Source organism: Sphaerodactylus townsendi, linkage group LG13 (assembly GCF_021028975.2).
Source record: "Sphaerodactylus townsendi isolate TG3544 linkage group LG13, MPM_Stown_v2.3, whole genome shotgun sequence".
NCBI classification, from domain to species: domain Eukaryota; kingdom Metazoa; phylum Chordata; class Lepidosauria; order Squamata; family Sphaerodactylidae; genus Sphaerodactylus; species Sphaerodactylus townsendi.
In genome coordinates, this window is record NC_059437.1 from 45,204,211 (window position 1) to 45,229,324 (window position 25,114).

General features: G+C 51.3%; 1 protein-coding gene across 4 annotated transcripts in view; it reads left to right on the plus strand.

The window, feature by feature from the left end:
• The first annotated feature begins 205 nt into the window (after nt 1-205).
• The window catches only part of TBX1 (T-box transcription factor 1), a 63,483-nt gene continuing 38,574 nt past the window's right edge, over nt 206-25,114 (plus strand). For 2 of the 4 annotated variants that reach the window (XR_007246033.1, XM_048514456.1), the window contains exons 1-2: nt 17,337-17,706; nt 21,230-21,674. Coding sequence is in view for 3 of the 4 variants with exons in the window: in XM_048514456.1 (XP_048370413.1) it covers nt 17,472-17,706; nt 21,230-21,674 (680 nt within the window). In the remaining variant the exon portion in view is untranslated. Of the gene's footprint in view, nt 325-17,336; nt 17,707-20,750; nt 21,675-25,114 lie in introns of those variants that run through there. The other 2 variants (XM_048514458.1, XM_048514457.1) reach the window with 2 other exon arrangements.

A 25,114-nucleotide genomic window follows, 5' to 3' on the forward strand; every position in this document is an offset into this window, starting at 1 on the left:
TCAGGGCCGCCCTGAGCCCGGTTTGACCTGGGCAGGGTCTCTTCCTGTAGATCCCGGTTCTAAGAGGGCTCCAGGGCGGACAGGATAACCGGGTGGGGTGGGGGATGGTGGCGAGGGGGGGTTCTGGTTGCCACTCAAGCCGCCCAAAGCCGGCGGGGAGGGCGGCGCGGCGCCTCCAATGAGACGGGCCGGGGATCGCGGGGCGTCTTTTGCGGAAGCTCCCAGCCAGCCGCGGAGAAGGACCGAGCCGGGAGTCGTCTGGAAAGGCTCGGCGGAGTTCAGGCGGCGCTGCGGGTCGGAGGAGGCCATCGCCTGGCCCGGGCCGTAAGTCTCCGTCTCTCCTCGCCGGTGGTGGCTGCCTTTAAAGGCGGGGAGGGGGATCTGGGTTTGCAGGGAGCCATTAACCCTTGCCCTCCCGGTCGCCAGCCGCGCGTGGCTTTGCGGGGAAAGTGGCGCAGCGCGATCCGAGGCATTACTTCCCCCCCTAAGCGAAGCGGAGTGGGCGGCGGGTCAGTCCAACTGGACTCTGCTTTTGACAGCTGGGCCTAGAAAACCACCCTCTGCTGCCCGAGTCAGGTCACGTTTACTCGGGAGTAAGTCCGTCCCCCTCGTTTCCAAACCTATTTCCGAGTAAAGATGCGTGGAATCCAACCCTAGTGTGATTTACCGTACTAACAATAACCTTGTTGACTACTTGCTGACTAACGATCTTGTTGACTAATTAATAATAATAGTTGTCGCGATTGTTGTTGTTCATTATGATTGGTTCCGTTGGAAGAATCAGCGCTATTAATAAACCTCGACGGCTAATCGATAACTCCCGCGCCGCCCCCGCTGCTGAGAATCGCCTTTCTAGTAGTAATTTCCCTCCTTTGCAACAACTCACTCCCGTTCTTTAGCTGAGCGGAGCAAATAGGTTTCGCGAGGACTCATTTGCATCTTTCAAGATTGCCGGCCGGTGAATGTTTACTCGAGAGTAAGTTCCACCGAATCCACCGGCACTTTTTCTCAAGTACCTGGGAAAGCAGAGCCCGACCAAGTCAACTGGTTTGGGGAGAGCAGAGAAAGTTTCCCAGATTAAAAAGCACCGTCTTGTGTGGCAGGGTAAATCCCAAGGAAAGAAATCGGATTTACTTTCGAGTAAATGTGGTCGGGATCGGCCTCTTCGATTGAGTTGTTTCTGCATGCTACGGTAATTCTGTGCCCAGGCGGTGTTGGCAGAACTTTTTCGGAGCCACCCGCAAGCCACTTAAGCCGGGACGCCTGAATCCAAACATCCTACCCAAAAGAGAGGAATTAATTGCTCTACAGTCTGGTACTGTGACTTAAGTGGTGTATGGATCTCAGCCAAGGAAATGATCTTGTTGACTAATAATTGTCTCACACACATAAGGCGAGAAAGGGGGAGAGTACGTTTATTATTTTCCATATTTTTGTACCCCTCTTTCTGACTCCCAATCCTCTCTCCATCAACAGATATCTATATCGATTAAGACATAAAATGTAACAGTGAAGAGAAGGGGGGGGGGGTTAAGAGCGGGACCCGGTCCAGATTTGAGGCGGCCGGTACTTTCCTCTTCTTTCTCCGGCCACGCTAATCCGGATCTATAGGATACATCCACCCCTCCACGCCCCACGCCCCCCGTAGTTTGCGGCGCGTGTGAACGGAGACAGGCCAGGAGGGCGATCCAGTTCTCTTCGAAACAGGCGCAACTTCGGCTGTTGGGTCCTGCGGGAGAGGATCTGGTCCAAGGATACGAACTAAAGCCGTGTAAACGCGGCGGGCGGCGCGTGTCTTTGGCCTGAGAACATGGAAGGAGCGAAGGCTTTATTTAGATGCATTTCAATGGAGTTGCGGCTGGAAAAAGAAGAAGCGGCGAATCTCTAAGGTTTCTCTCGCTCCAGAACGGGCCCCTTGAAGCAGACTGGCCTGAAACCCGAGCCCGCAGGAGAGGGAAGGGAAAGGGTTAATGGTCTGGTTTAACTACTGAGAGAGGGGGGGAGAGAGAGGGTGGAGGGGCCGGGGAAGGAAAACTCACTGGAAGTTAGTTAAATTCGCAAACCTGTCCCGACCAAACCCTCGTTGCTGCCAGACAAGCGCAGCCGGAATCCTTTTTGGTCCTTCCCAAAAGCGGGCTCGAACCCCGCACCCCCAGTGCCGCTGGCACGATCCTTCGATTCGAATTGCGCCTTCCTCCTCTGGCAGGCCCCTTCCGCACATGCAGAACAATGCACTTTCAAGCCACTTTCAATGCACTTTGCAGCTGGATTTTACTCGGTGGAATAGCAAAATCCACTTGCAAACAACTGTGAAAGTGGATTGAAAGTGCATTATTCTGCATGCGCGGAAGCCGCCCCAGGGTCCCTGAAGCCCTCTGGACTCCGGAGTGGAATCCCCTTCTCTGCCTACCCCATTCTGACCCTTAAGGAAGGTCCCCAGTCCAGTTCCTTAGTTGGCCAGAATCCGGGAGGAGATTCACACACACACACCAGATCACATGAGCCTTATGGTCAGTATCCTAAGCAAAGGACCCGGTCTGGAAAGGCTCCATGCATTATCTTGGCGGCTAGCAACTCCATTCACAACACTCACCCCTTTTCAGGGAGAGTGGATGGAGCCGAAATTTAGGGAAAGGGTTGGACTGGGTGATCTCAGTGCCAGCCCCCCAGTTAGAGATGGGGGGCTGTTTGGATGAGACCCTTCTTTTGGTCGGTTTGAAGGGGCTTTGGATGGCAAGAGGGGACAGCCGGAGACTGAGGAATGGTTTCAAGATGCAAAATCCCCAGGGATTTCGCTCTTTTGCAGGCAAGACATCATACATGTTTAATTCAAGAAGGGAATGGTTTGTTCCTGTTTGTTTAAAGATTTCTACCCCACTTGTCCAGCAGATCAAGGCACCTTAGGTTGCAATCGCCCCCCCCCCCACCACTCAGTTTGGTTACTTCTGGTTTAATTCCCCCCCCCAAAAAAATTAAAGATCCCCCCCCCAAGACAAGTTCTACATTTAAATGAGCAGTTCTGTTTACTTAGAAGTTCCAGTCTGTCCAATGGGGCTTTCCCCCAGGTGAGCCTGCCAGGGATTGTAACTTTAGCCAGTAATGCAGAATCACTGAATGAATTCCATTGAACTCAGAGGACGTTACTTCTGCATAGCTCATCCCACCCCCCAAAATTAACGGAATTGAATTGCAATGTATTTTGCCATCAGGTCACAGCCATCTGGTGGCCTGGTAGGGTTTTCAAGGCCAGAGAGGAACCACGGGCCATTCACCATGGCCCACCTCTGCATGGCAGCCCAGAGGCAGCTCTGCAATCTCCCATCTAACCCCACCCCACCCCCCACCCCCTGTTTAGCTTCTGGGATCTTCCTTTCTCATTCCTTTACTGTTCTGGGAGTCTGCTGTGTCCTGGTTGAACTGGATGATTTCTAAACTGGATTCTGTAAGTGGAACGTGCACAGTTAGTCACTTCTCCCTTTTGTCGTGAGTGCATTGATCAAATATGTTTCGAAAACAATCTTGCTGGCATTTGTCTTGAGTGAATCAACAGTTTTTCATGCAGCGTTTGGCTAATGCAGGCATATATTCTTATGTACTGGCAACGGGGCGTGCATGGGGAAAGGAGTCCTAAAAAGCAACCCAAAGGGGCTGCACATATTTTGCTTATTTCTACACTCAGTTAAAACCCACCATTCACGCCCATGGGGACCTGAAACAGTTTGCATCATTCTTCTTATCTTCCCAGCAATCTTGTGAGGCTGAGAGAGGGACTGGTCCAAAGTCACCTCCGTAGCAGAGTCGAGATTCGAACCTGAGTCTCTTGGATCCAAATTCAATGCTCTAACCACTACACAACACTGGCTGTCATGTCCATACATCCTTCCCTCATCCATCCTTTCCTTATAGAAAATATGACTGGGGGATTTAGAAAGTCATCATACAACAGTGAATCTCACGGGATGACACTGAGCCATGAGTGTAACCTACCTTACAGGGGTGTTGTGAGGACAAAATGCCTTGTCTCCCTGAAGAAAGGGTGTAATTAACTAGGGCTCATTCTGCACATGCAGAATAATGCACTTTCAAACTGCTTTCAGTGCTCTTTGAAGCTGTGCGGAATGGCAAAATCCACTTGCAAACAGTTGTGAAAGTGGTTTGAAAATGCATTATTTTGCGTGTGCGGAAGGGGCCTAGAACTCTAAAATCCAGAACAGGAGAAATTTAGAAATATTCCTAAGTAGTTATCTTATTTCCTATCTACCAGGATTCCAGCAAATGTGTTCCAAAGTGGACTCACACTAGATAACAAATGTTATAAAACTAAGTTCCACTTATTGATCTGTTAAATAGCTAAAGCAAATGTTATGGAACACAAAGGACAATCAAGTTTTTAACAAAAACAGTCTGTATCGCAAAACCCACACTAAGTCCGGGTGCAAAGGAAAATTGGGTTTTGCATTGAATCATTGCATTTCTAAATAATAAATAGACAATTGTGCAAGTTTGCAAGTTCCCCAGAATTCTTGATCAAGGTGGATGTTAAGTACAAATATTTATAAATTTCAATGGAAGTGAAGTGGAGAGATTTTTAAACCTGCTGTATGAGTCCCGGAGTCTGCAGTTTCCAGATCCTTTAGACTGGAGGCATGCTGACTGTGTATTCCAGGACTTTGGCTTTTGGAATTCTTCTGAGAACTTTCCCAGCTACTGGCAATCCTTCTTTAATTAGTTAATTGTAACAGACTGCCAGCATTATTCACCCTGTGCACTAATTGTGGCCCAAGGCGCTGCTCACCCCAATTGCTAGCGACAGGCCTACAACCACAAATTGATCAGTGTTCAGATTATCTTGTCTGGAATCTTGTGATCATGAAAGAAGTCTTTTTTTAAATAACCGCAAAATGAAGCAGCTCGGTAAGAGAAGCTTCCTCTTCTAGATTTCCTTATTGCTTTTCTTAAAAGCTGTTGAACAATAATTAAGTCACAAAGAGAGGCTTGGAAACAGATGCAAAACTGAGGCCCCTTCCGCACATGCAGAATAATGCACTTTCAATCCACTTTCAAAATGAACTTTGCAGCTGTGCGGAATAGCAAAATCCACTTGCAAACAATTGTGAAAGTGGATTGAAAGTGCATTATTCTGCATGTGTGGAAGGGGCGTGAGAGGTAGGCAGCCAAGAAGGACTGGAGTTATGTTTTCAAATACCAAGCCCCTCAAGAAGTCAACATTGACCACCGTGATACCCTTGGCAAGAAAAGGAAGGAGTCAGCCCTCCACCAAATGTATCATGTTGTGACAAATAAAAAATGAAAAATAACACCCAATAGAGTCACTGTTCTTAGACCAGGATCATCAGCCTTTATATAGGTAAAGAACTCAACTGTATCAGCATTCAAAGGACAAGATACAGGAGAAAAGCCAGTGTGAGGAAGCTCATTTGCATAACTGAAAATATGCCTCTTAGCACTACGGATAATTTGACACATTGATTAATAATCCATCAAGTTTCTGCAGATCCAACCCTGACAAATGTGAGGCCTTTATTTTAAAGATAAACAAGGAAGGTTTACATTATCCTAATATAATGCTAGTGCCATTGTGGCACCATCATATGTGGACAGGTGCAAATACATTTTTGAAAATTCTGTAGGACCTAGTTTCTTGGAATAAGAAGTTAAATGGCCTCTTTCTTTCTTTTTAGCTATTAGCTTCTGAGGCCTAAATATTGTTTTCCCATACTTGGTACAGCCTGTTCTTGAAATAAGAAATATTGTTTTCCCATACCTGGTACTGCCTGTTTCCACATCCAGTAATAAAAATATACAGGAACACCCCACGTGGTTGTTTCAGTGCGGTTGCATAAATCTGCACATGACTTTCCACTGTTCACCTCTCTCATCTCCCTTTCAGTAAAGTAACTCAAAGGAGTCCTTCACTCCCATCATAATCTTGGTATGCCATTCCCTTCCTTCAGCAATTATTCTAGTGCCCACCAACCCTTGATTTTCTTCTCTCTGTTAAGTTTCTCTCTGTTTTTCTTCTCTCTGTTAAGTTTCAAAGGGTAGTTGTGATGATCTGCAGTAGAAGAGCTAAATTCGAATTCAGGAGCATCTTAGGCCCCTTCCACACACGCAGAATAATGCACTTTCAATCCACTTTCACAATTGTTTGCAAGTGGATTTTGCTATCCTGTATGGTAAAATCCAGCAGCAAGGTGCATTGAAAGTGCATTATTCTGCACGTGCGGAAGGGGCCTTAGAGACCAACATTGATTTTGGGGGGAGGAGCTTCTCTTCTTGAAACAAAGTTCATACCCCCTAAAACTCTTTTGGTCTCCAAGGTTCTCCTGGACTCGAATCTACTTTGTATACATTTGGTTCTAGAGTCATCTTTTGCAGGCCTTTGTCCAAAATGTAGCTCTGCTGTCACCCGTTTACCCTTGACCCTCTTTCAGTGATGGAGCCTAGACAAGCTTTGGTGCTAGAGTTTCCTAGTAGTCTATGTCTTCAGAGGTGGTGAGGCAATCATGGGTGTGCGACTTGGATTTTGCCATGTGGGCTGGACCAGGGAGTGGTGAGGAGGAGATGAAATCCCACCACTGAGATCTGATCTCCAAAACGAGCTACAAACCCCACGCCCGTCCCAGCCTGCCTTGGCTATAATTAAGGTGTGACTTCTGTCATTCTGCAGGGCTAGGAGTCAGTTTTATGGGACTAGGGTTTGTCTGGTTCCCCACTCTGAAAGGTTGCTCTTTCTTCCTCCATGATGCAACGATGACTTTTGAACGCGTTTTCTGCCACAGGATTATTTGGAGCTAGAGACTATTGCAGATTTCTATGCGCTGCCATTCCGCAGATACGTGAGAAGTTCCCCCAAGTTTTATATGGAACAAAATATACATTAAATAGGATTCTAGTTTCTAGCTTGGGTGCTGGTTAGATGAACTGATTGAAATGTTTTAATTGCCAGAAGTATCTAAATCCATGTCATCAGATTTTATTTTTAAAAGAGGTTTCATCCAAGTCATTGCAAAACCCACACATCTTGAAGGGAACATTCCCTCTTTTGTGAAAGAGAAGGGAGATGTTACTTTTCAGCTGGTATCTCCCGAAAGAGGTGAGCATTATGCAAAAACAAAGGAAGTGTTTTCCTTCTTTGGAACTATTGTGTGTGTGTGTGGGGTGGGAGGGTTGTGCTGCAAATTAAGGCAAACAATTGATTCTTAATAGATGGTAGTTTGTTCAATTAAACCAATGAAGACATCCTATTCATTTGGTGCCAGACTTAATTTTTATGGCACGCTGTGTCTACTAGTTAAGAAATGTGTCTGGGTGTGTCAGAGGAGGACGGAAATTAAAATGTACTAAACGATCGCTATTCAGCACAGCTTGAGCATATGGGGCAGGGCCTTGGCTCCGTGGCAGAGGACATGCTTTGCATACTGAAGCTTCCTGGCATTTCCAGTTAAAGGATCTCCAGCAGCAAGTGTTGCAAAAGACCTTTTTCTCTTTGTAAGACCCCCCCCCTCCAAAAAAACAAATACTTCTGGATACTTCTGGATTTAGATACTGCCACCAGAGCAGTCAATATTCAGCGAGCTGGACCAGCAATCTAACTCATGATGAAGCAGGTTCATAAGCTGACTCACAACACACACAAAGCTGCATTATACTCAAACTGACCATAGGTCTATCAAGGACAGGACTGTCTACTCCATCTTGCAGTGGGTCTCCAGACCTCCTCAAGGGGAGGTCTTTCACATCAGTTGCTACCCAGGGCTTTGTTCAGTGGAAGAAGTAGAAAAGTTTGGATTCATATCCCCCCTTTCTCTCCCGAAAGGAGACTCAAAGGGGCTTAGCCTTTCCCTCTCCCCTGCAACAAACACCCTGTGAGATGGGTGGGGCTGAGAGAGCTCTGAAGAATTGTGACTAGCCCAAGGTCACCAAGCTGGCATGTGTCGGAGTGCGCAAGCTAATCTGGTTCATCAGATAAGCCTCCACAAGTGGCAGAGCGGGAAATCAGACCCAGTTCTCCACATTAGAGTGCACCTGCTCTTAACCTCTACACCATGCTGGAGATGTTGGGACCATCTGCATCCCAAACAGATGCTCTGCCATTGAGCCTCCTCTAACCTTCAGAAAGCTTCTAAGATGCTCTGGCCCTGGAGGTGTTGCAAAAACCATTCAGACACACAGAATACCTTATATTAAACAGGGACATGGTATCCTCAACAGTGGTGAATTAAAAAGAGAGAGAGAAGATGGTGGTGGAAGGTGCCCTCAAGTCATAGCTGACTTATGGTGACCCACAAGGTCTTCAAGGCAAGATATGGACCAAGGTGGGTCACTGTTCTGAGATCTGACCAGATTGGAGTAGCCGGGTTCAAAGATGCTTGGTGTCTAAACCAGCTCATAGAGAGTCCCATCCTAGACATGTAGTAGGCATACATCATGCACGTATGATGTGTGTGTAAAGTACCGTCAAGTAGTAACTGATTTATGGCAACCCAATAGAGTTTTCAAGGCAAGAGAGTAATAGAGATGGTTTGTCATTGCCTTGTCTGCATAGCAACCCTGATATTCCCTGGTGATATCTCATCCAAGTACAAACCAGGGCCTACCCTGCTTGGTTTCTGAGCTCTGACAAGATCAGGCTAGCCCATATATGATAATGAATCCTGTCGGCCCAAGTCCTTTCTCGAAGGAGCCCTGCTTTTCAAACCAAGTGTATCTGACAACATGCTTTCCCGGCTGCCGTCTAAGAAAGCTGCTCTTTCAGTGATCTTCACGGGCTTCCAGGTTCTGATCTGCCATAGCTTTGAAGCACTGGCTACACAGGCTGCTTTGTTCAGGAGACAAAACAAGGACTGGAGTGAAAAAAATTGTCAGAGCAGTCCACACTCAATTAAATCAGTGACAAAACTCCCAGCAAAGAGTCTTCCATTGCACCATAAAGGAGCTATGGCTCAATAGCATTCTTTGGATTATTCAGTAGTCACCAGGTGTCTCCTTAGTCCCAGAGGGTAGAAATCGCTGGTCCTGAAATGGTCTCTTGTAATGCAGCAGCTCAGGCTGCCGTAAATGTGTGCATACTTTCTAATCTGGAGAACTGGGTTTGATTCCCCACTCCTCCACCTGAGTGGCAGAGGCTTATCTGGTGAACCAGATGTGTTTCCACACTCCTACACTCCTGCTGGGTGACCTTGGGACAGTTCTTCAGAACTCTCCCAGCTCTACCTACCTCACAAGGTGTCTGTTGTGGGGAGAGGCGGGGAAAGGAGCTTGTAAGCCACCTGGAGTCTCCTTACAGGAGAGAAAGGTGGATTATAAATCCAAACTACTACTACTACTACTACTACTACTACTACTACTACTACTACTACTACTACTACTACTACTACTACTACTACGGAAACACTTCTGGCTGGTGTGCTTTGAAGCTGCATGCTCTGGCAGAAACCTACATTGATCCAAAGGGGGGGGCATTACTGTGTCATCAGCAGGTTATTTTTTTTGTAGCATCACCCTTTCAGCTTGCAAAGTTGGCTTGATTTGGGATGTTGGCTTAACTGGTCGCCTTAAGATAATCTGTGCAGTGAGAGCTGGAGTTTCAGCTCCTGGATCTGTTTTGCAACAAGAATTCTGGAATCCAAACACATAGAATCATAAAGTTGGAAAAGACCACGAGGGCCATCAAATCCATCCCCTGCCATGCAGGAACACACAGCCAAAGCACTCCTGACAAATGTTCATCCAGCTTCTGTTTAAAAACCTCCAAAGAAGGAGAATCCACCACACTTCGAGGCAGTGAATTTCACTGTCCAACAGCCCTGACAGTCAGAAAGTTCTTCCTAATGTTTAGGTGGAATCTCTTTTCCTGCACCTTGAATCCATTGCTCCTGGTCCTAGTCTCTGAGGCAGCAGAAAACAAGCTTGCTCCCTCACCAACCTGACATCCCCTCTAATATCTAAACACAGCTATCATGTCCCCCCTTAACCTTCACTTCTCCAGACTAAACATCCCCAGCTCCCTAAGTCTCTTTTTGTACAACTATAAAATGATTACTCTGAAGGACTTTCCCAGTTAGCAACCTTCCAAGCAAGGTTTGCAGGGCACTTGGAGACTGCAGCCAAGTAATTTCCCACCCCTAACAAACACACAAAGGTGAAGCTGCCTTATAGGAAAGGGACATTTTTAGCCATCAAGATTAGTATTGTCAGCAGCTTTTGGCCTTGGGAGTCTCTGGTAGAGGTCCTTCCCCTCACCTCTCCCTGACCCATTTAACTGGAGATGTCAGGGTCAATCGCTTCTCGGCCTTTTGGCTAAGAAAGTATTCTCTATGTGTGAAATGTCAGGGTCCAAACCTGCTTTCACTGAGCCACGGCCCCTCTGGCACAACACTGTGGATCTCAGGAGGCATTCACACACTCGATGGATAAAACCCATGATTTGTATGTGCTGTGGAGACAAAATGATCGGATCTGCCATGTTGTATGAAATGGAGTTTTTTTCCCAATTGATTAAGTTCTACTCAGTGCAGGAGAGTAGATTTTGGCAGAGTAAAAGTGTCAGGCATTCTGCGACACAGCCAGTTACCCAGAAGGCTCTCTGGCACTGAAGGTCTGGAAGCAGGGTCTGGATAGTTATTTGGAAGCTCTAGACATGCATTTCCTGAATGGGGAAGAGGGCTAGATGGGATGGACTGTAAAGGCCTCTTCCAACTCCCAGACTCATGCTGCAAAATGCCTGCAACTGTGGACCAGTGAAAAATATGGAAACAACCAATGTCATTACTGTTGTTTGATTGATTAGTTCTTAAGATTTGCTTTATGTATTTATGCAAGATGCAAGTGACTTACAGCTACCCCAGCAAGGAGTGTTTGGGGCAAGAGAGAGGCAAAGGTGGTTTGCCATTGCTTCCTCTGCAGAGTCTTCCTTGGTGGTCTCCCTTCCAAGCACTGTCTCTGCTCAGATCTGACAAGAATGGGCTATACTATGCCACCTTCCTTCCAATATTTGCTTCAGATAGGAATTACTGCTCCATCCCTCCCCACCCTATAGATCAGTAGTGGCGAACCTTTGGCACTCCATGCTGGCAGAGGCTGATGGGAATTGTAGTCCATAACATCTGGAGTGCCAAAGGTTTTCCACCACAGCTATAGATGGTCTTGGGAGCTGAAATGGCTGGAAGGTCTAACTACATTTAAATATGAATAAAATAATTAGATTGCCGAAACTTCGGCCCCTGCCGCACATGCAGAATAATGCACTTTCAATATACTTTCAATACACTTCGCTGTGGGATTGTACTGTGTGGAATAGCAAAATCCACTTGCAAACAATTGTGAAAGTGGATTGAAGGTCCATTATTCTGCATGCACGGAAGGATCCCTGGAGCTGAAAAAGTTCTGGATGGGAAACCCGCTGGGAAACCTTGGAAGCAACTCTGAACTTTCCAGAGACGAGCAGGATATAAACAGGCAAATTGTGTAAACAAACCAGCTAGGCCCTGATCTTTTGCCCAGGGTGCCAAGTCATTTCCCACATATCTTCGGTCCAGATGGTCTTTGTGCAAATATAAACCAAAATCTTTGCATCTTTACTCCCGGGATTAGATTCTGGAAAGTGTTTGGGGCAGAATGCACACAGGTTTTAAGAACAGGGTGTCCTTAACCTTTGTTCTTCCCCAGTCCTTTAACATAGGAGGGGGTGTCCACAGTGAGTCCCCTGCCATTTCAAGCTTCTTAACTGTGGAAACAGCCTGGGCGGGGCTCCCTTGGGATGGGGAACAGCAGGCATTGCTCCAGGAAAATGACCTCAGCAGCCCTCAGGATACTGCTCCTATTTAAAGAGAGGCATCTGTACCACCAGGCAAGGGGGGGGGGGATCTGATGGCCAAAGAATAACAAGGAGCTAATGGTCACCTTTCTTATTGGTTGTGGAGGGTTTTCCGGGCTGTGTGGCCGTGGTCTGGTGGATCTTGTTCCTAACATTTCGCCTGCATCTGTGGCTGGCATCTTCAGAGGTGTATCACAGAGGGAAGCCTGTCACACACTGTGTCCAGTGAGAAGGGAACGTTTAGTGGGGTATATATTGTCCATGTCCCAGGGTGGGGAACCAATCAGTAAGTGTTTTGGATGGAACTTGCTATGCAAAGGTGTGGTTGATAGTATTGTATTGCGGGTAGGTTTTTCAATAATAACCATAATAACCTTTCTTATTGCTTATCTATCCCCAGAGATGCTAATTTTCCCTAGTCAGAGGAGAGAGAATTAGCTGCCAAACGGTGGGGGTGGGAATATACAACAGGGAAGGAGGCATCAGCTCCCTACCTGTTTATGAATTTGTTGGTAGGGTGTAATAGTGAAAGACTTAGAAGACCCAGGTTTGAGTCTTGACTTGTTCAACTTGGCTGCTCACCGGTCTGCTTCATGGGGTTATTGTGAGGCTAAAGAAGGTAAGACTTCTGAGCTCCCTGGAGGGAGAGGGGAATTGAAAGAGGTGTTTTAGAGTCATCTTTTCTGCAGGTGAAGAAGACATAAGAATGTAGGGCTGATTCCGCATGGGCCAAAAACAGCGGTGTGAAAATGGTGTGAAAACAGTATAAACCCTTTTATGCCATTTTAAACCCTTTTACACCATTTTCACACCATTTTTCACACTGCTGTTTTTGGCCCATGCGGAATCAGCCTAGGTGTAAAAAAAATTACTCTTCTCTCTTGTGTAGGTGAATCACTTGAGGAATGCAAGGGTAATAGATTACGTGAAAATGATCCATTCACAATTTTTCCCACTCCAAACATTTCCCAGCCGAATCCATTCACAAGTGTCGGTTTAACCAGCTATGGAGCTGTTCTACACTTGAGACAGGGACTCTGTTGGGAATGTCGGGTTCTCTAAATTAGCTCGGATTTTCATCTGTAAAATGGGAATAATTTAGGAATTTAGATGCCAGAGTTCTTCCAAAGGCCAGTTCAGAGAAGGGCTGTAACCCCCTTCCCGCCCCCCACAAACATATATATTCCAAACCTTGTGTTGATGATCAAAGGGCAAAGTTTTGAAGATTCAGCAGCCAGCAAGTTTTCAGATTCTCATTTTCAAAAAGCAGCTCTTTCAGATTTCGCTTCCCAGAAATTCGGCATGGAGGGGATTCTTTTTCTTCCTTCCTGAAACCCTGTGGGAAAATGACAAGACATCCACGTGAAGAATAATCTTGCTGGCCAAACAGAACTCCCAGGCTGTTTCTCAGCATTCATAACGGAGAATCTGAATAAAGAAATCAAGCTAAAAGAAATGACACCACCCAGGAGCCCAGATTCCCTCGAGCAGCTCCAGATCCCCAGTGGTTTTCACTTCCTTAAAAATGTCTACATTAGTGGTTACTATTATTCATATTAGTGTATAATTAGCAGTATGATCGGACTGAAACAGTAATTATTGGCGCATACTCCTCTGCCTTTATAATGCGCAGTTTCATGATATGAGATCTCTGTAGGGAACTAAAGATCATGTCACTAATAAAGATGTAGTCTATAGGCTATAATCTTTCAGCAGTTGTTGGATTAATACATGCTTTCAGTTCATTTATGGGAGATCTAAAAGTAAGATTCAGCTCCTTTTTTTCAATGGAAGCTCGGTTCTCGGCAAGTTATCTTCAGAAGCAGCAAGGCTGGGGTGATGTCTTTTTAAATTATTAGCTTTAGTAGTTCGTAGCTCAGTGAACAAGAGCGACCCAATCAAGATACCCTCAAATGACCAGTTGTGTTGAAAACGCAGTGAATACAGAATGGCTTTGGCCCAATGCCCCTTCCGCATATGCAGAATAATCCACTTTCAATCCACTTTCAATGCACTTTGCAGCTGGATTTTACTGTGTGAAGCAGCAAAATCCACTTGCAGACAATTGTGAATGGATTGGAAGTGCATTATTCTGCATGTGCGGAAGGGACCCAAGTGAAGCGCTCCCTTCCCACACTCCCAATCCAGTTTGGTTTAATGGGAAAGTTAAAGGAAATGCGGACATCTGTCCCTTGAAATCAGGCGCTGAACGTGAATTGGATCAGGACCATAGCTTCGAGGCTGACATCGAAATCCGTGGGACTAGCATTTGGACCTAAGCGTTGACCATCTGGCTTGTTAGTTATGTGGCTAGTTAAACCTGTCAGAAGCACGCCCATGGGTGGACTAAACTTGTAGGAGGTGCCAGGTGACTATAAATATCTCAGGCACTTGGTCACAAACTATTTACCCCACAGGCGGATCCATCTGCTTGAATTGGGTTACTTAAACTAGTAAATTTTAACCAAGCACACTGCTGTGAGAATCACAGAAAAGGGGCAGAAAGGAATAAGAACCCGTCAATTCTAGGCTTAATGCTAACAATAAATGGGCAAATATTAAAATAATGCATTGATCAAGAATTGAAGAGGACCACCTACAGACACTGTCTTGTTTATGTACTTCTTTAGTCATTGGACTACATCAGCCGTCCAACTTTCTCACTGAGGGCACTTCCGCACACGCAGAATAATCCACTTTCAATGCACTTTGCAGCTGTGTTGTACTGTGTGAAATAGCACAATCCGCTTGCAAACAAGTGGACTGGAAGTGTATTATTCTGCACGTGTGAAAGTGCCCTGAGGCTCAAAGCAGATTGCAGAATTATGAAACCCTGCGATAAAGTCCAGGATAACACATCCCAAAAACAATAACATAAACCTGCTTGAGGATTATGGTCAGTCAGGAATATTAAGAGTGATTCTGCACTGCATATTTATGAAGTGCTGCAATAGTTATAAATGAACCGAGTTCATATATAACGACTGCAACTCGTCATAAATACGCTGTGCGGAAAGCCTTCGACAATACACTTAAATCTCCTTCTCGACCTTCCTTCCTTCGTTTTAAGCTCTTTTCTGCTGCCCTTTGAGTTGGGAGAGCGACCCCCCCCCCTTTCCGGGCCTGGGAAAGAGTTTGAGCTGGCCCTTTGGGGCAACTTTGACTCTGTGAGGTCTAATGCGAGGAGGAGGGGGGGAGGAGAGTGAGCAAGTTCGGCCATCTCTGCTTCCCCCTCCCTTTCCAGCCCTTTCCAAGGGGTTGATGTAGCCCGAGTATCGCGTTGCACAAGCCCCACGTCTGGCTGAGCCATGAAAAGCGATCCTGTTTCGCCGGCTGGCCTTCTAACGTTGCAGCTGAGAAAGGTGAAGGCGTTTGGAGGATGACTTTCCAGGTGACTGCCAATTAAGCAGATTTATATGTCTGGCTCGCCCGGCGGAGAAGGCCAGACTCGGCCTGCCGGCAAGAACCTTCCATTCAGGGGTGCCAGAAAACACATTAAGACCTAGGAAGGGGGGGGGGGGGGGTTTTGTTGATGCGCGCGCGCGCGAGAGAGAGAGAGAGAGAGAGAGAGAGAGAGAGAGACAGACAGACAGACAGACAGACAGACAGACAGACAGACAGACAGACAGACAGACAGACAGACAGACAGACGATGCAGAACCCACAGCTGAAATAAGCATCTCTGCTTTCTCCGTCTGGCAAGAAATCTATGCTTGATGAAAACTCTTCTTGACAGATCTGTGTTCTCTGGCCCACACGCTATTTTATCTATGATTTTTAACACCCTTTTTCTGTCCCAAATATATTTTGTGCACTTTCCTTCTCTTTTCTTTCTTCTCTTCCTTCCTTCCTTCCTTCCCTCCCTCCCTCCCTCCCTCCCTCCCTCCTCCCTTCCTTCCTTTCTCTCTCTCCTGGATCCAAGGAATATCGGTAGAGGCTGTGGGCGTATTGGGGGTGGGGGTGGTGAATAGATGATGAAAAATATCATAAATTGTAGGCTGCAGAATCAGACATCTTTAACTTCTGCCCTCAAGTCAGTGGGAATTTAATTTAATCTGCCCACTCGTTTGCTTTGAAGGAGAGGGGGCTTCATAGGATTGGGAAGAGGGGTGGCCCAGAAAAGGTCCGGACCACACTGTTTAAAAACAAACACACGAACAAAACATAAGGAAGTGTTGTGGGTTTTCTGGGCTGTATGGCCGTGTTCCAGTAGCATTTTCTCCTGATGCCAGTCACAGATGCAGGCAAAACTTCAGGAGAAAATGCTACTGGAAACCCCAAAACACTCCAGTGATTCCGGCCCTGAAAGCCTTCGACAATACATAAAACATAAAGAAACTTTCCTTATAGGCTCTTCCCAAAGGGGCTGCTTCGACCTCTTTCCGGAATCCGGACCTTAACATTTGGGCCACAGAGAATCTCCCGGGCTTTCCTTTCCCCGCTGGGCTGCTGCTTCTTCTCGACTGAGTGTCAGAAGAGGGTGGCCGCCCTGGTCTGGGGGGCTGCATCTGGAGTGGGGTCCGGGAGCACTTTAGGGACCAAGAAGCGGTTCAGGGAAATGGACTCGACTCCAGCTGTCCTGCCCTGGACTCCCCTTGAGGACGGCCATGGAGAGAAATTTTGACACTCGATAGCTCATACCCTGAAAGTTTGAATGGTCTCTAGGTGCCCCTGGATTGGAATCTAACAGCAGAATTTAGCGCTCCTCCCCGCTCCAATTCTAGGCTTCCCTCGGCCCAGGGAGGTGGGGACGCCCTCCTGCTCTCTCCACAGGTCCTTTTCGAAATCTTCAGTGCCTCAGGGTGTTGGGAGCAGCAGTGGTTAAGAGCAGGTGCACTCTAATCTGGACAACCGGGTTTGATTCCACACTCTGCCACTTGGGCCATGGAGGCTTATCTGGTGAACCAGATTAGCTTGTGCACTCCGACACATGCCATTCTGGGTGACCTTGGGCTAGTCACAGTTCTTCAGAGCTCTCTCAGCCCCACGCACCTCACAGGGTGTTTGTTGTTGTTGGGGGGGGGGGAAGGAGTCTGTAAGTCCCTTTGAGTCTCCTTACAGGAGAGAAGGGGAGGGGTATACATTCAAACTCTTCTTCTTCTCTCCTTCTTCTTCTTCGGTCCAGGTGCCCTCAGCCTTTCTCAGGGGCTTAAAACCGCAGTGTGTGTATGGGGGGGGGGGGAAGTGTTTTGGAAGGAGCCACTCGCTTGCATTGCAAGGAAATGTGGCCGTCGGGAGGGGGGGTCAGCAGAAGGGGGCCGGAGAGCGGAGTGGGAGGACAAGTCAAGCAGGAGGATAAACGGGGTGGGGTGGAGAGAAGGCAGCGACTAATAAATAAATCGCCGACGGGGGGAAGGAGGCGGTGGGCGGAGGAGGCGGAGGAGGGAAGCGCTGGTGAGACGGGGCGGCCCGGACGGGGCTCGCCTCGCCCGGAGAGGTTTTCCTCCAGCTGGGCGGGAGCGGCCCGGGGAGGGGGAAGGGCCGGCCCGGGCGGAGGGCAGTCGCGGGGAAGCGTCCCGCGCCGCTGCGCCCTCCCGCCGGGGGCCCCGCCTGCCCTCCCGCCCGCCCGCCCGCCCGCCCGCCGTGGCGCGCTGAGCTGCGGGCTGGGGCCGGCCGGGCCGGGCTGTGCTCTATGGACGAGGGCAGCCCGCTGTCGCCCAAGGCCAGCGCCTTCAGGATCGCCTCTCTCATTGCAGCCGCCGGTCAGCCGGACCGGGAGCCGCAGCAGCAGCCCGGGGGGCCCTTCGCGGCGCTGGACGCCCAGCTGAGCGCCCACGGGGGTCTGCCCAAGCCCTACAGCCCCGCCGCCCTCGCCGCCGCTGCCCGCAGGAGGATGCATTTCAGCGCCGTCACCAGGGACATGGAAGGTAAGCCAAGGAAGCGGCCGTCGGGGAGGGAGGGAGCGAGGGAGGGCCAGCCGGGGCTGCTTTCTCCACCCCCGGGGAGCCCCGATCCCGGGCAGGGGGCTGAGGCGTCGCCCCCGCCCCCCCTTTCTCCCAGCCCGCCGCGGTTCCTTCCCGGGCCTTCCCCACCTCTCCAAACCTGCTTGGGGGAAACGCGGGGGCCACCTTTTGCTCGGCGATCCTCAGCACGCTGCAGGCGAAAGAGAGTTCCTCAACTGGAGGAGGCCGGCTGCCAGGCAGGCGACCAGGGGGTTTTCCTTCCGAGGAGCCGGGTCCGGCGGCGGAGGGGTCAGATCCCCCGGGCAAAGGCGAGCGGGCGGCCCCGAGGCCACGTCGACGGAATTTGGAGTCACTCGCCTGTCCTAGGACGGTTTCCGTAGCTTCCCAGCAAAGCGCCACTCCGTTTGGCCTCCGGGGCGCCTGGGCCAGCGGGGCCCGGAAGGCTCTCCCGAAACCGCAGCCGCTCCACGCGATCCTTGTGCCGCGGCCGGGTCGCCATCAGTCACCGAGGTGGCCCAGAGAGAGGCACGGAGGATGACAGCGCAGCAAGAACCGCGTTTGGGGAGCGGGAGGAAGCGGAGCCTTCTCCGCCGAGACAGCCGGGCGAGGCACGATCCAGCACTCAGTTAAGCCCTCCTAGGCACGCTGACGGGGGAGTCAACCCCCTGGAAGAAAGCGAGGCTTACTTCCGAGGAAACACACCTAGTGGTGGCTGCACAGCCGGGCCGTGTGAACGCCACCGATGTGCGCAGGAGCTTGAATGCGCTCGGGCGAGATGAACGGAACTCGAGATGGTTAGTTTCAGTTTGGGTTGGGGAGCGCCACCCCGGACCCCGAATCCGCCCCGGTGCGCGTTTCCTCTCTGCGCTCCGTGCGCAAAGCCCTCCGCTCCAGGGCACCAAAGCATGGGGGGAGCGCAAGGTTGCCTACAGTTAAGTTAGAATAAAAGGATAGCCTTGCATTATAGAATAGTTCAGAGCGAAAAATGATCGTGTGCTTGTAAGCTCCTAACCTTACTTCGGAGTTAGTTCTATTTTAGGGCGCGTTGTAAAGTGGATTTTAAAACAGTTAAGGATGCAGGACCGGATATCTGCTACATGTATATCGGAATTTCACCCGTCTCAACTTGCTTCTAACCGCATCTGGGGTTAAATCAAAGTTCTGGGGGTGAAATTGACAGGTCAGGGTATTTGAGTCACCTAAGAGTAATCATATAGAGAGGCAATTATGTATGGTATAATGTCATGAATAGTAAAATTCTGTAGGTAACCTCTCAGGTTGAGGCGAGTGATGGAAGAGCGCATTAAATACAGTCACATTGTCATTCCCAGGCCCCTTCCGCACGCGCAGAATAATGCACTTTCAATCCACTTTGCCGGCAGGTCCACTTTGCAGCTGGATTTTACTGTACGGAATAGCAAGATCCACTTGCAAACAATTGTGAAAGTGGACTGAAAGTGCATTATTCTGCATGTGCGGAAGGGGTCCTAGGTTTTGGACAGACAAGGAGGCCTCTTCCCAGATGCGAGAACGCCAAGGGAATAAGAGGCAAAGTAGAATAAGACCAAATCGGCTGGATGTCTTTCGGAGGGAATCCCATTCACTTCTACTGGTCTCCAAGAAGAGACCTCGAAGCTGCGCAGGTTGCCAAACTTAGGCAGATTCCTCATGGGCAAAAAACGGCAGTGTGAAAACGGTGTAAACTCTTTTACATCATTTTAAACCCTTTTACACTGTTTTCACACTGCTGTTTTTGGCCCATGAGGAATCAGCCTATTAGAGAAGGCTCCCTGCTCGGCTGCCCACGTTTGCAAGCAACTCAGGGCACTGTTCAGAGGGTACATTTTTAAAATAACAGGCAGCGTTCATTTCCATTGCCTTTTTTTTTTTGGCTTTGTTTTAATTCGGGGGAAAGGTAGGAAAGACCGGGCGCGTATTTCTAGCGCCCCTGCCCCGTGGAATCCACCAGATTCCTCCCCAGAGAAGCGTGCCATAGCGATAGAAGCTTAAGGGGTTTCATTGCTCAGAGCTCCGCAGCAGAAACACACGCAACCCGTTGGGATCCCGACGGATCTCGGGAAAGAGGATCGCGCCCAGCCCAACCGGTCCGTGTCCAAATTCGAAGAAGGCCGGCCCGGGAGTCGTTTGCTCCAGCCAGGCTGACAAAGGGAAGCTCTTCGCGTTCCTCCCTGGCCAGTGGATCTGGGCAAAGGGAACTCGCGCAGGATCCGGCCTTTCGGGGAAAACGGACTACCCCCCCACCCCCGCGTGCTGAGGATCGCCGGCAAAGATCGCCCCGGACCCGGACTGTCCGCAGCGCCAAGCCCGGCGGATGGCTCCCCCAGCGCCAGTCGTTTCGGGTCTGCTGGGTCCTCCGGCGCTCGCAAGGTCCGCCGAGCAACTGGGAAGTGGGCCCGATTCAAGGGGCCGGGAGTGCGGCACCTTTCCAGTGCCCGCCGGACTCCTCCGAAGAAGGGTCGCGTCTCCCGGGAGCGGCTTAAGAGCGCTGGGGATCGGAGCTCTCCCGGGCGGGATCCGGTACAGTTGGATCCCGGATCCGGACAGAGGAGAAAGCGGAGGTGGGGGAAGAGGGGGAGAGCGCGACAGAGGCGCCCGGCCGAGCTGTGCCTCTTCCTTCTCGGAGGGGGGGGGAGGGGGCGAGTGCGAGTCCAGGAAAGGCCTGGGCTGGACACGGGGGCGGGGGGAGGACCTCCCGCCAATCATTCCTGCTCGGCTTCTTCCGCGGGGCCAGCCGAGGCCGGCGTGCTCGACTTCCCTGTTGCCGGAGCGCCGCGGAGGGAAGCGGCGGGCGGGCGGCCCAAAGGAGCCGCGCCAGGAGGCAGCAGCCCGGCCCGCGCCCCTCACGGCTTCCCGACGGGGAGGGCGGGGCCAGAAAGCGCCCCCGCTGGGCCGGGCCTGCCGCGCGCGCGCGCTCCAGAAGGAGGAGGCTGACAGACAGACAGACAGACAGGCGGGGGAGCCGGAGAGGCGAGGCTGGCGCTGGAGCGCGCGCGGAGAGGAAGGCGAGGCTGAGGAGGGCGCGCCGCCTGAGAGGGCTCCAGGCGCCTGCAGCGGGCGGGGGGGAGCGAGCGGAGCTAGGATCCCGCCTGAGCGCCAAAGACCCCCCGCGCGCCCCCTCCTCCCCGTCTGGGCGCGCGCCCGCTGCTTGGGCCGGGCTTGCAGGAGGGAGGGCAGCGCCCGGGGTTGCGGCGCAGGCGCGCTCCCCGCGGAGAGCCCCCTCCCTCCCTCCTTCCCCGCCCGCCCGCCCGCCTGCCTGCCCGCCTGGCTGCCTGTGGGCGCCCTTGTGGTGCGCGAGGAGGCGCGGGGGGCTATAAGTGTCTGCGGGCCGGCGGGGTTCGGGCGCAGAGCTGCCGGCGGGCGGGCGGGCGCCGGGGCGGGCAGGGCAGGGCAGGGCAGGAGCCGGGCATGATTTCGGCCATCTCGAGCCCGTGGCTGACGCAGCTCTCGCACTTCTGCGACGTCGCAGCCTTCGCGGCCAACAGCCTGAGCAGCCTCAACGCCTCGGCCGCCTACCCGCACCTGGCGCCCCCCTCGCCCGCCCAGCCCGCCGCCGCCGCCGCCTACGGCCACCATGAGCCCCCCCAGCCGCAGCCCCACTACGAGCCCTGCGCCGCCCAGCAGCAGCAGCACCAGCAGGCGCACCAGCAGCAGCAGCAGCAGCAGCAGCCTCCTTCGCAGCAGCAGCAGCAGCACGGCTACCCCTTCGCCGGCTCCGGCTCCAACCCTCCTCCGGCGCCCGGCTCCGAGACCCCCGAAGGGGCGGGGGGCGGCAGCTCGGCGCCTTCTTCGGCCAAGGCGGCGGTGAAGAAGAACGCCAAGGTGGCCAACGTGAGCGTGCAGCTGGAGATGAAGGCGCTCTGGGACGAGTTCAACCAGCTGGGCACCGAGATGATCGTCACCAAGGCCGGCAGGTCAGTCTGAGCGCCCGGCACCCCCTCCCCTCCCCCCCCACCCCCAAAGCTCCACTCCCTGGGGGGTGAGGGCTAGAGAGAGGGCCTTTGCCAGGGGCCACTGGGCCGGATTGGGCCCCTGAAGGACTGGGAGGCAGATCTCTCCTAAGCCGGTCTGCTCAGAATCCCCCCCCCCCCCGCCGTCTCCACGGCCAGCCAGAGGCCCTCCCCAGCCTGGCCCCGGGAGGCTTCCGCAGGACCCCCCTCGACAGGCCACCCGGGGCTCCCCGAAGGCCGCTCGCGCCTCCACTGCACGGTCAGTCCCGAGCAGGGGGGGAACAAAACGGGGAAATTAACAGCAGCAGCAAAACCGTCTTGGGCCCCGTCGGGGGTGGGGGGTGGGGGGCTTGGAGGCCTCCGGTCCCCGCAGCCACCTTGCGCTGGAGAGGCCGGCTGGAGGGTTCCGGGCGCCCCGAGAGTGGGCTTCTTCGCGCCCCCGTTCTGTCGGCCCTTCTTTCTGGGCGCCAGAGGCTGTGCCTCGCCGCCTCCCCACCCGTCGCTCCCCCGAGTGGGTTTCTGGGTTTCCTCCTGTCCGGGGCTGAGGTTGTTGTAAACCCCACGGGTTGGGGGGGGGGGGAGAATCAGGGAAAATCACGCCCCGCGCTTGAAAATCAGGCAAAGCAAAGCAGACCCTTTCCCAGCCCTGTCGTGCGTTTTCTGGGACCACCGGCATGCAACCCCCCCCCCATGTCCTTTGGGTCCTTTTCTGGCGGGCCTGCTGCCTGCCGGTCCGGATCCCCGCGGCGCTTCCTCCCCTCGCTTAGGGCCAGCGCTTTCGAGCCAGGCCGGCTGCTTTCGCTGGGAGGCTGCGGGCTTGAAGCTTTCTGGGCCTGGACAGGAGTCCCACCTATGCTTTCGGCTTAACGGGGAGGGGGATGGAAGCTCAGCTGAACCGAGATGTCGAAGCCCCCTGAAAGAACCTCCTTCCGCACATGCAGAATAATGCACTTTGAATCCACTTTCCATGCACTTTTACTGTGCGGTTTTACTGTGCGGAATAGCACGATCCACTTGCGAAAGTAATGGCAGTGCGGTATCCTGCATGTCGCAAGGGGCCTGGCTGGTGGGGCCTTCGGATCCGTGTCCAGATTACTGGGGTGGGGGGAGGAATTCGGATTTCCCCGTCAGGTAGGGGGGTCGAACCAATCCCAACCGTCTGTTCCCCGGGGGTTATTCTTCGCGCTCTCCAGTGGGCCGCTGGTTGTCCGGTCCTCTCCCCCCCCCTCGCCTATTTGCCTGGGGGGGGGCTTTATTAGTGGAGCTATTAATAATTAATCGATACAGAAGCGTCTCAATCAACGCTTCTCCAAAAGGATCAGCTTCACCCTCGATTCGTGGTTCTCCTTTGATGGGGGGGGGGGGGATCAAACCCACAGACTGTTCGACTCCCCGCACAGCGCCAAAGTTGCCGAGTTCCTTTGTTTGTGGTTTTAAAACCCTCTTTCCTAAATTAAGACCACGTTGAATAAAGTCGGTGCACACGAGACGTTTCCTAGAAATTACGGCGGGGAAACCAGGAAAGTTCAAGCTAGGCGTGAATTACGGTTGTTAACATGACGGCGGCGGCGATAAATTACAAACTGGAAACCAGTTCGAAGAGGGAGTGCGTGTGTGTGTGTAAATCCTCCTCAGCCTTCAAAAAAGAGAGGTTCCTCTCCTCTCACCACTCCCCCTACACTCGATCTGCATTTTTAAAAAATTCCCCTCTTCCCCTACTATGTCGGTCCCCCACCCCATTTTCCCGAAAGCCCCGTCCTTAAACCGGTTTGCGCTTCGTGTAAATGACCTGTAAATCACTCATTCCGGGGCGCGTGCATTTTTTTCCCCCCTGAGGTCTTTTGGCTGGGGGCCTCGGTGGTCTCCTGAATGCAATAAAAGACACCAGCTAGGACCCCTCCTAAACACACAAACACGAACCACACACACCACTTTCTCGTGGAACTAGCAATCGCAAATCCCCTTTTGTCTTTTCACTTGACTGTTGCAAAGCGTTGGAACTTATTTCCTTGGGAACTGATTTCCCAGTAAACATTCCTGAGATCTGCGAATCGGGCGGAATAACTGGCTAGCGCGGTGGTTTGCCCTAGAAAGGTCTCCAAGACGTCGACTTTGCGAAGGGGAAAGCTTCAAATCCCTCCAATTTAGGCTGTTTCTCGGCAGACCCTAGGATTTGGGCCTCCGTTCCCTTAACCTGGTCCTCTTCTAATATCGCCCTTCTCCATTCCGCCCTGGATTCCGTGCAGCACGTTTATAACAAGTTGCAATCGTTATAAATGAACTCTTCCCCCCCCCCCCCCCCAGTCCGCTTTCAAGTTTGGACTTGGCCCGGTTCGGACTTAAAGTTTGCCGTCTTGTAAAATGTGGTTTCCCCAAACCGTTTTGTGCTTTCACTCTTTCCCGCGGTGCCAGGCAGTAAATTAGGATTTCTGTTCCCGCTGGCCCTTGTGAAATATATATATCCTGTAAAGAATGAAATCGAATTCCCTTCGGGGAAAGCTGGAAACGTTTTTATAGGCCTGTTTTCGAGGAATATAGGAAGATCCCCCGCCCTCAAATTTTCACAATAATCTGCTTTTAGTCATCTGTGTTTATTTGAGGACAAGCTCTGCGTTTTGTGTGTATGTGGGGGGGTGTGCTTTTTATTCTTGGGGGAGGGAAGAAATAGCCAGACCTTATTCAGAAGGCAAATGTTTACGCTGGTGGGGAAAAAAAAGGGGGGGGGAGTATTTTATCTCCAACTGGGAAGTGAGACTTTCACTGCTCGTGGTGGGTTTTCCGGGCTGAGTCTTTCCCCTTTTCTAGTTAATACCCCTCACGGCAGAATAAATCCTCTCATTCTTCCGGCACAGAGTTTTTAAAATGTAAAACTGTTTTTAGCTTGCAAAAAAATGTATTTAAAAAAACGGGCGCGTGCTCTTTGTGTCTGCACCAGACTGTAAATCTGTGCTTTTAAACCTTGCGATTTGCCCCGGCGCAAAGCAGAATTTTTGTTTGTTTCTTTTTAACCGAGAGAAACAATCAATGATTGCCATCCTTCTGCACGGATTTTCCTTCTAATATCAAGACGATCCCATAATATTTTTTCCCCTTGGTGGCTTCCTGACTGTTACGCGGTACCAAGGGAAATGCCATCAAACCTTATTCCCGATGAACCTAGGCCCCTTCCGCACACGCAAAATAATGTGTTTTCAAACCACTTTCACAACTGTTTGCAAGTGGGTTTTGCTGTTCCGCACAGCTTCAAAGAGCACTGAAAGTAGTTTGAAAGTGCATTATTCTGCGTGTGCGGAATGAGCCCTAGATAAAACCAATGAACCTTATCGGTACCAAAGACTTCCAGAGGGCTTAAAACTTTCGTGGATCGGATCGCGGGCAGGGCGCACGGCTGAGTTGTGGCTGGG